Source organism: Patella vulgata, chromosome 1 (assembly GCF_932274485.2).
Source record: "Patella vulgata chromosome 1, xgPatVulg1.2, whole genome shotgun sequence".
Lineage (NCBI taxonomy): Eukaryota > Metazoa > Mollusca > Gastropoda > Patellidae > Patella > Patella vulgata.
This window is the reverse complement of record NC_065879.2, coordinates 955,003-965,742: the sequence shown is the minus strand read 5'-3', so window position 1 is coordinate 965,742 and position 10,740 is coordinate 955,003. Positions and strand designations below refer to the sequence as shown.

Below are 10,740 nucleotides of genomic sequence, written 5' to 3'. Positions count from 1 at the left end.
CTTTTACGTGCACGCCAATGTGTACACAGGGCCTCGGTTTTTCACACCATCCCAACGACTAGACAGCTGTCCTTGTCAGGCCCTCCGTACTGCATCACTGACAAGGGGGGAACCACGCCGAAAAATCTTGCTGGATGAACTTTCTCGGCCAATGCAAAGATGGAACACCCGACCTCCAGGCAAGCGAGCCAGCGTCTTGCCCACTTAGCCACCGTGATCCCATTGAGAGAACCCTCAGCGAAACCCTTAAAGAAATGGGGGATCATGGTGGCTAAGTGGGTAGGACGCTGGCTCGCTAGCCTGGAGATCAGGTGTTCCATCCCTGCATTGGCCGAGAAAGTTAAAGTAGCTAAGTCTCTAACTCAATATCATCCAAAATCTTCGACATTGAAAGCACGATTTATTTGTCGGTTTAAATCAACATTGATGTTGTGATCTTACCGGGAAAAGATGGCCTTCTGATATCCAATATTTAAGACAAAATAAACATTTTACAATTGGTACACGAATCGTGTACCATAATGCGTTTCAGCGATATTTGTAATAAGGGACTCAAAAAACGAGGCTAGGTATATTCCACAAGTCATGTCAAACGGTGGCGCTATATTCTTATCTGGAGAGCATGCCCAATAAATACTATCGGCGTAGACTGGAATAACCAGACGCTAGAGATTGAAATTCGATTGAGAATATTGGCGCATTTCGTCGAACCTAACTGATTAGAAATTACAGTAAAAACAAAAACGATTGAATATAAATCAATTTATTTACATTCATATTACATTATTGTATGCTTGCGACCCATTTGTGTCAAATATTAGCGACTTAGCTCCTTTAAATCCAGATTTTCCGGCGTGGTTCCCCCTTGTCAGTGATGCAGGACGGAGGGCTTGACAAGGAAAGCTGTCTAGTCGTTCGGATGGGACGAAAAAATGAGGTCCCGTGTACACATTGGCTTACACGTAAAAGATCCCTTGACAGTTGTAATTCGATATAAGAGTAGGCCATAGTGCCGCTGTCCGGGCAAAATTTCCCTCATAGCACACTGTATGGCATATGCCCGTCTTCATTAGCCCAGTTCGGATCAGAACAGTAGGACGTTAAACCCAATTTCATTTCATTTCACTTAAAGAAATGTCACTTTAATTAAAATAATAAATGTGTTGTATGGCCTAATGGTTAGCGCGTGCCGTGTGTGTGCCGTGTGTGCGCTGTATCATACGGTCTGTCATTGAGTCAACTAGGGTGGTTCCGGTGACAAGGAGTAGGGTTGTCTGTCTAACGGGTCCTCTGGTTTCCTCCCACTGCTAAAGACCCCTACACGCATTTATTTAAATAAATTGAACCATATGTTAGTCCCGAAATAACCTAGTTTGTGTTGAGAGGAAGTTAAACCCTCTCTCTCTCTCTCTATATATATATATATTACTGTGTTTATCCATCCCAAACTGCCTGTCTACAGTTAGCTCCGCCTGAGAACGTGTATTCTTGAGCTATGACTTATTGTGTTTATCAGTTATTATGTGTTAATTCTTATCAAATGGTGTATTGGATGATGGCTGATGTGATTGACTATAACCTTTGTCTATTTACTCTTCATCCCCAAACAGCAAGATTAATTCACAATATTTATTGTCAAGGTCGCTGAGATGTAAATAAGGAGGGCACGTGATTGTTGACGAGATTGTGGGTTTGGGTTAGGGTTAGGGATAGGCTTAGCACTAGCCGTGTTTACATCTTGTGACCTTTGATCAAGTCTGGAGGTAGCCTTAAGAAATAGATTTAGCCGATCTGGAAGAATTGTTACATAACCCGCGTTCTGGTTGATGTGAGACATTAGCCAATGAAATTGTGGCGAGTTCTTGGCATGTGGTGCACAGAACTGTGGGTAGACATTCGCAGCGTAGACAAATAGGATGAAACCTGGTTAGGAAGCCAGCAACTTGTCACCTACAATCCAACCTCGTGGGTTTTCTCCGGGTCCTCCGGTTTCCTCCCACTGCTAAAGACCCGTACGCACCAGCGAATTATTGAAATAAAATTAAACCATATGTTAGTCTCAAAATGACCTATTTCTCTCTCTCTCTGTCACCTACAAGCCTTCGATCATAGCCAAACTATGACAGTCCTCAATTAAACCTGACCTACAGACTACAGTTTCATTTCACAAAGGACTGGAATTCTATTAATTTTTACAAATCCACTACTATCGCCAATAATTTCGCCAATAACAAATTCAAGTTTTGCACAGACATAATTTGTTTTATTGATATTAAAACAATACAAACGACACAAGTTGATACTATAATCTGAGATACATTAATAGATTACACGTATAATCTGAGACACTTGTTATTATACATGTAGATCATAATCTGTTATTATAATACACGTATAATCTGAGACACTTGTTATTATTATACATGTAGAGATTATAATCGGAGACATTTGTTATTAGGATTATAATCTAAGACAGTCACAGTTCGAATCCTAAATATCTTCTGGTGCAGAGTCTTAAATGATACATGAGTTTGCAAGCAGACAATATAAGGGTTTAGGGCTTTGATTGCTTCTTTATTTTCAAGTCGAATAGTCGTAGATACCATAAACACAACCTCGGTTTGTAGACCTTGTTTCCAGTTTTAAATTCACACCCACTGCGTACATTGGACCAACTACTGTGTTCTTGTCATTCGAACCCGGCCTTTAATGGTCGGCAAGATATAAAAATTACCATTTCAAACTGAGTCTTTGTTTATTCATAAATTAAGGTCGCTGTTAAATAGTTTGGTACCAATATACCCACAGGATCAGGAATAGTTAGGCTTTATACCCACAGGGTCTTTCCTGTGGGAGGAACCGGAGGACCAGGAGTAATTCCACGAGGTTGAGGAGGCGTCCCTATCTCCAAGCCACATACGCTCCAACCATGAACCGAAACCATGACCTGAAGCCAGGGGTGACCGGTCCACCGGGTCAGGAATAGTTAGATATATAATATAGAAGTAAAAAAAACACTTAGACATGAATGTATAAAACGCGACAGGGGCGTCTAGAACATAACAATCTCTGTACAAAATAACATTAAAGGGAGGAGCATTAGATAAAGAGCTGACAGTTCTCGCTATAATAGTTAAAAATACATAATAGAAAGGGAATTTGCTGAAAATTGCAGTCTAAGCCGAGTCATCGGCCATAGAAGAACAGCGTCAATAACAAAGTCGCGATTATCCATTTTTAAATTAAATCATTAAATGGCCGAACCGTTCTAATCTACTTAAAATCGGTGCCATCCGATAACATCGAGAGTTGATTATGGTCTTGTCATTAATGTCTAATTAATAATTTATACAACATTTAAAAGGCCTATTAAAGCCTAGCAATGGGTAGATTTAGCTCTTACACAATCCCTGTTTATATGGCGGCTAGATATATACTGTATAAAGTCTTTTACATCATGTTCGTAAGCGACATTATCACATTCAGGGGGAAATAACTCGTCTGAAACCGATTGTCTATCAGGTGAGAAACACGTCAAAGAAAGGTGGGATCAAAGTTCACGACTCTTCTACATTCCGCCAACCAATCGCAATACTCACTAATTCTTAATGGTTAGCCAATCGAGTAACATCCTATCCTGTCAAATTCGCAAAACCATTCGAATATTCAACAACAATGGCGATAATAATCCATGTAGAACCGATTAGTTTTTGATACTATTATTATAAAATGTCAGTGATCATTTTTAGCAGAGATTCTTCATCCGAACTCATCCTCTTTTACTTGGTAACGATGACGGTGATAATGGTCGTAATTGTGGATGCATGGCCGATAAGAAGAGGCCTGGAAATGGGGGGCGTGGTGGCAGTAAGGGGGTACTTCCTCTAACGACCGATTCAAAGTTGGAAACGAGGCTGGCAGTTTGGGGATAACACGACGACCAATAAGAATTAGATTGAAGAATTCTCTGCACAGCGGCGAAATTACTGGCTTCTGTTAATAATTCTAAACCTACGGACGTCTGTCGCTTCCATTTTGTTCTGAAAGATAAAAATATTTCATATTTAAAGTAGATTAGCACATTTATTTTGATTTGTTCAGAATGAAATGCGAATCCCCGGTTGTACGTGACAAGGAGTAGGGTTGCATGTCCAACCTCGCGGGTTTTCTCCGGGTCCTCCGGTTTCCTCCCACTGCTAAAGACCCCTACGCGGAAGCGAATTATTGAAATAAAATTAAACCATGTTAGTCCCGCACAAACTAGGTCATTTCGGGACTAACAAATGGTACAAATGTACTTCAATAATTCACTTGCGCGTAGAGGTCTTTGGCAGTGGGGGGAACGGGATAACCCATGATAAACCCACGAGGTTAGACAGGCGACCCTACTCCTTATCAAGCTAGGGATGGAAACAACAATATTTGACTCAATGACACTCCTTATCATCTAAAGTGCATGCGTTAGATCACTAGACCCCCGCCACCCCCCACCCCTCGCCCACCTCTCAACCAAGCATGTTTTGGGTTGTTTTTTTTAGAATTTGGAGATTTAATTAATAAATGTGTTTAGGGTTACATATACCGTCTATTTATATTCTTATTATAAATAAAAATGAAATGGGGTTTAACGTCCTACTGTTCTGTTCCTATACTGGACTAATGGAGACAGGCATACAGCCTGCTATGGGGGAAATTTTGCCCGGATAGCGGCACTATGGCCTACTGTTATATCGAATTTCAACTGCCAAGGGATATTTTACATGCACGTCTATGTATACACGGGGCCTCGGTTTTTCGCCCCATCCAAAAAACTAGACAGCTGTCCTTGTGAGCCCCCCCCCCCCCCGGTCCTGCACCACCGACAAGGGGAAACCATGTCGGAGTTTCACAATGAACTTTCTCGGCCAATGCAGGGATCGAACACGAGTCACCGCCTTACCCACTTAGCAGGGCTCACACTGGCTTTCAATTTTTTTCCGCCAAAATGGGTGATAATTTTTGTATAAAAAAATGTTTATATTTTTTTCCGCCAACTGGAATATTTTATCTGCCAAAAATGTGTGATAAAAAAGACAACATCTAACAATTTTATTCCTCAGCTAGGTTGATTATAAAACAATTACCGATATATACAATACAATATACAACAACTTTAAAAATCCGTCTTTACATAATAGATTAGCAAAGTTTGGATTTACAAAGATCAGATTTTATTTTTGGTGACTTAGTCTGTTTAGTCAAGTACCATAAAGGTATTAGAATCTGAATCCCTGATAGAATGATATAAATGTTAATTATATTTGTAAGAGATCATGCTTACAATTATACCCGTCGTTCACGTGGCTCCCTATTCTTAATATAGCTATACAATTAATAAATTAATATACATACAATCTAAGTAAAATATAGATCTATATTTCGTTTCGTTTTTTATAGTAAAATCGAAATTTTGAACATAAAAACGAAACGAAATTGGATCTGTGTTTTAATCGGATTGATTATACATACCGTCTATTTTGATACCACGTTTTCACCTGTGTATCAGAAAGATGTAGTTTTGTCGCCAATTCCACCCGGTCCTGGACACTTAAATATTTCTGACGGTCGAAATGTTTCTCTAAACACCGCAACTGATTTTCAGAAAATGCTGTTCTGGCTTTTCTTGGTTTTTTAGATTTATACATCAATATAGGCGATTCCCTTCCACCAACATTTACTGTAATATTAAATAAAACCCAGATGTGAACACGAATGGTCTCTCCTAGGAGAGAGAGAGGGAGAGAGAGAGAGAGAGAGAGAGAGATTAAAGCCCACTCAACACAAACTGGGTCATTTCGGGGCCAGCACATGGTACAAATGTTTGTTTTGCTTTTTTTTTTTTTTTATTGGCGTTACAAATTTTGTTTGTTTTGTTTTTGTTTTGGTGGGGGGAGGGGGGAATCTAACAAGAGTTGCAGAAGAGACCCCACAAGATTGACAGACTACCTTACTCCACACTTAGACCTGGGGAGCATGCAAGCTATGCGAATACTAACATACAATGGTTGGCCTATTTAACAGAATTCATCGAAACACGATCATTCAAATCTTTTATCTAATAAAAATATAAAAATCTTGTTCGCACCGATATGTTGCGGTTAATCCGACTAATCCATTGACTAATCCACTGACTAATGTCTTGACTAATGTAACGCACAATAACCGTGGGCTTGTAGTCGAGTGAATTATTTTGTTCCCAATGTATATATAAAAAAAAACGAAGAAAAGATAAAAATATTTGTATTTTAAATATGAAATCCTTTGAATTTTTTTGATAGTTATTTCTAAAAAAAAGGGGGTAACTGCGTCTGTTTCTTGGTTCGTGTTCTAACAAATTTGTTGAAATTTATTTTAGCATAAACAAATTAGACGTGTATTGTTGTCAATCAGAAAGGTTTTAGTTCAATCGAACTTATTCTATATAGCGTAATAAAAAATAAACTTGAAGTATACGAGGAATAAGGCTATACGTTTAGGATATCAGCAAAAAAACATAATGGTTGAAACCGGTCGATTCTCTAACATTCAAACACCTTTAAGATGTTGTTAAATGAAATGAAATCGTAATAATCATAATTTCAATTATTTTGTGTTTTAAATATTTTTTTTTATTTTTTGTGATTGAAGTGTTTGTGCGTAATTTGTATTTATCTGGAAATTTTCTACGACTGAGTCCACGCTTAAATTGATTTTTTTTAACATTCAATTAATGAAAAAAATCAACTATATATAATATCTAGTCTTAGATTGGTTAGGAATTAAAAAAAAGGCCCACCAAATTATTTTAGCGAAGATTACATGGAGTGCTCAACATAGAGGAGAGGGTGGTGAATATTTCTTTAAAAATAATACTGAACGGAGATGAACCAACTGAGCGGATATTTCTTTCATAGATGCATTCAACTTTCACAATATTGTAATTTACAGGGTATTTATCAATATTGTAATTTACAGGGTATTTATTAATATTAGTTCACAGGGTATTTACAGGGAATTTATTAATATTTTAATTTACAGGGTATTTACAGGGAATTTATTAATATTTTAATTTACAGGGTATTTTTGTCTCCATTATATGTAATATTTTATTTCTTTCTAGTTATTTTTTATTATTGTTTGTAACAAGGTCATCATTTATTTTTAATTAATATATGTTTTTTGGGTTGTTTTTTTTTAATTCATTTATTTCATTTCTTGTTCTGATTGAAAATAATGTTTATTTATATTAATTGAAAAATTTCTCCTACTTTTTTTTAATTTGCGAGGTCTTTGATCAGATTCTTCAAACTAATTTTAAATGGTCTTCATTCATTCTGTTGGGATTTTTAATCTACTTTAACAGAAGCGCTTTTCGTGAATCAGGCTATCTGTAATTTGTCAACGTATGGTAATTCATGGTAAATCCGGCAATGTCAAATTTGTGTGGTGCCATCTCTTTCCCTGATGTCCTAAGCTAAGCCCGTGCATATCCAGCCCTAAGTAGGTCTACAGACCGGTTTATTCAAGGATGCCATATGTAAGAGTTACATCTGCCTATTTAGGTACATGCCCCGGTTTCACAAAACATTCTTAGTCTCAAGAATTTACTTAAAATTGTTTGCCTTATTTTAACTAAAATACAGCCCTTCATGATTCTTTTTATCGTTTTAATGTATCAAATACATCAATAAGAAACTATGTGCAGATTTGTGTGTTTCTGGATCAAAGATATTTCTCATAAACAGTGATTGAAAGTTGAGTAAATTCTTAACTTAAGCCTGAGAATGCTTTGTGTAACCGGGGACTGGTCTTTATTAAGGCTTAAAATATTATATAATTTTGTTATTTAGACATTTATTTACGCCCACAATCCACTCCTTAGGAGTGGCGGGAGTTTAAACGGATTAAAATACGATAGCCATTTAATGATTTAATTTAAAAATGTAGAAGCTAGGCTGAGTCTCGATTAAAAAGTAACTTTGCCGCGATAACAATCTATGACAAAACTCCAAACAGTGAACGTCGCTCTGAAAAAAGTAATTTGAATGGAATTTTCAATATATTAATTTTTCATTATCTATTTTCGAACTTTTATAGATAGAACGACCAGCTCTTTATCTAAATCTTACATAATGTATCCTATCTTTAAACTATTATACATAATGTATCTTTAAACTATTATAGCGAGAACGACCAGCTCTTTATCTAAATCTTACATAATGTAGCCTATCTTTAAACTATTATACATAATGCATCTTAACACTATTATAGCACGAACGACCAGTCCTTTATCTAATCTTACATAATGTATCTTTAAACAATTATAGCGAGATCTAAATCTTACATAATGTATCTCTAACTGATTTACATAAGAATTATTACCTTTAATTTTTGTTCCATCCTCACAACTAGACGTATTCTCCCATTGGTTAGAATTATTAGTCATGTCAACATAAGGAACGGGGGATAACTCGTCAGTACTGTCACTTCTTAAATAACACGGATTGACTACAGATCTCGAAGTGGAAACTCTAGATAAAATATCTGTAATTAAAAACGATGGACGGGGTGGTTGCTGTCCCCGTTCCATTGGTCTATCCGCGAAATCATCGCTGTCTTTCGGATTTTTGAAATTTGAATTTTGTTTTTCAGCATTATGTTTCATAAATCCATTTTGCCCTTTGGTTTCAGTGTCTGAATTTTCGAGTATACCACTTCTTGATTCGGAATCGGAGTCGGAGTCGGAAACATCGGACAAAGATTCGTTTTGATATCCGGGTAAACCCAATTTCTCTTCTGTCGTTACAGACTCTTTCTTTTCCATTCTTGGGTTTTTTTTATCTTGAAATGTCCGATTGAAATAAAAAAAATCTACGTTGATTTTTTTTTTGTCAGATCTTGATTGAAAAATCTAACAACCTTGACGTAACCTTGACAGTAAAAATACTAAATGAAAACCGCCAGATAAATAAGTTTCTATTTATTTCTATCCTTCCTGAGTGAAACCGCCTTCAATCCATTGATCTTATTAATTGAATAAAATCTGTTGTTCTGAATATGAGAATAATTGACGACTAATAACAAGATTGATGAAATCGTTGATATGGGATTTTATCAAAACACCTCAAGCACGCAATCTTAGGATTGACCGCTAATCGATGCGGTTTTCTGTAAGTTTATAATGATTTCGATTCCTTAATGGTCTTCATTAACGGAGTGTTTGGTCGTTTGTTCATTAATTGTGAAACATTGGCTTTCTACAGTTTGTTCGATAAAAAAAAACATATTTAATCCCTATTATTATATTCAGACATATTTTGTTGGATGTCTGATTATTAAAATGTCTTTGAACTTCTATCCTTTTTTTTGTTAGTAAATGATCAATTTCGGATGGTTTATTTCAAACTTTAAAAAAAGATTTAATAAACCACTTTAAGATGATCCATTAAATATTGTTGTTCCATTCACTCAATTTATTTAAAATAGATTTCAGAAATTCAACTCGCAGAATTGGTATCCGTCTGAAACGAATTGTTGGTTCCTCTGTAGTTTTATCAAGTTCTATAAACTACATATGAAAATTTCATTCACTGAATTGGTATCCGTTTGTTCTCAAACGAATTGTTAATGTTCGAAATCACAAAATTCTTTCGCGTCCCTTGTGGCTATTAATTCACTTTTGTTCTGAAATGTAAATTGTTCAGTTCCGTGTTTATATTATTTATCCGATATTTCACTTTGTTTTTAAAATATAATAGTTTAATTTCGCTTTTATCTTATTAATTCACCTTTTAACCAAATAGAAATATGCCTGTAAGGAATTGTAAAACGTCCGTCCAACTTCCAGGAATAATAATTATTGGTATCACTGTTGCTGCTTTATTTGTCTTTCTGGGTTTTCTAAAATCATGATAAATATTCCATATATTATTCCACTTTTAGAGAATTTTAAAATTATTCTCGTCACGCCTACAAGTACGTGCATGAACACGTGTAGTTAATCACTAGAATCAAACAATAAATTTATTTCCACAATTTGTATTAACCGTAATTATAAACAACCATTTAAATAAAATGTTTTTGTTTAAAGGTAAAACTGGCAGATTATCTCGATTCTCCAAAAAGTTTCAATATTAATAAAATCGTCTTTTGTCTCTCCCTTGACTTGAGACGGTGCCGTGGATAGAATCTTTCCTTTATCACTTCCTTGTCGTGGATAGAACCTTCCTGTGTCGCTTCCTTGTCGCGGATAGAACCGTCCCGTGTCGCTTCCTTGTCGCGGATAGAACCGTCCCGTGTCGCTTCCTTGTCGCGGATAGAACCGTCCCGTGTCGCTTCCTTGTCGCGGATAGAACCTTCCGTGTCACTTCCTTGTCTTGAGACGGTGCCGTGGATAGAACCGTCCCGTATCGCCTCCTTGTCGTGGATAGAACCTTCCCGTGTCACTTCCTTGTCATGAGACGGTGCCGTGGATAGAACCGTCCCGTATCGCCTCCTTGTCGTGGATAGAACCTTTCCGTATCACTTCCTTGTCTTGAGACGGTGCCGTGGATAGAACCGTCCAAGCGATACGACAGAACTTTATCAAATAAAGATATGAATGACAATCGTCAGCCTATCAGAGAACGATCTCTCTCGCTAAGTTTTAATAAAAATGAACATAAAGAGGGAAAATTGAAAAGAAAGGAATATTATTTGTCAATCGGCTTAAGATGGATTTAA

General features: G+C 36.6%; 1 protein-coding gene across 1 annotated transcript; it reads right to left on the bottom strand.

Annotated features, from left to right (window-relative positions):
- Positions 1-2,294: 2,294 nt before the first annotated feature.
- LOC126808555 (homeobox protein ceh-31) lies at positions 2,295-9,266 on the bottom strand. The gene is made up of 3 exons (XM_050533398.2): positions 8,401-9,266; positions 5,509-5,716; positions 2,295-4,040 (listed from the first exon to the last, which is right to left on the bottom strand). The coding sequence occupies exons 1-3, from the start codon at positions 8,840-8,842 to the stop codon at positions 3,770-3,772; spliced, it is 921 nt and encodes a 306-aa protein (XP_050389355.1). The 5' UTR covers positions 8,843-9,266; the 3' UTR covers positions 2,295-3,769.
- Between the last annotated feature and the right edge of the window lie 1,474 nt (positions 9,267-10,740).

Bases quoted from the DNA above. Each gene is read 5' to 3' on its own strand.
- LOC126808555 (XM_050533398.2), bottom strand. From the start codon at position 8,842: ATGGAAAAGAAAGAGTCTGTAACGACAGAAGAGAAATTGGGTTTACCC. The intron at 5,717-8,400 runs GTAATAATTCTT...TTAATATTACAG, and splicing joins GGATGGAACAAAAATTAAAG to TAAATGTTGGTGGAAGGGAA. The intron at 4,041-5,508 runs GTATGTATAATC...TTTATCTTTCAG, and splicing joins ACGTGGTATCAAAATAGACG to AACAAAATGGAAGCGACAGA.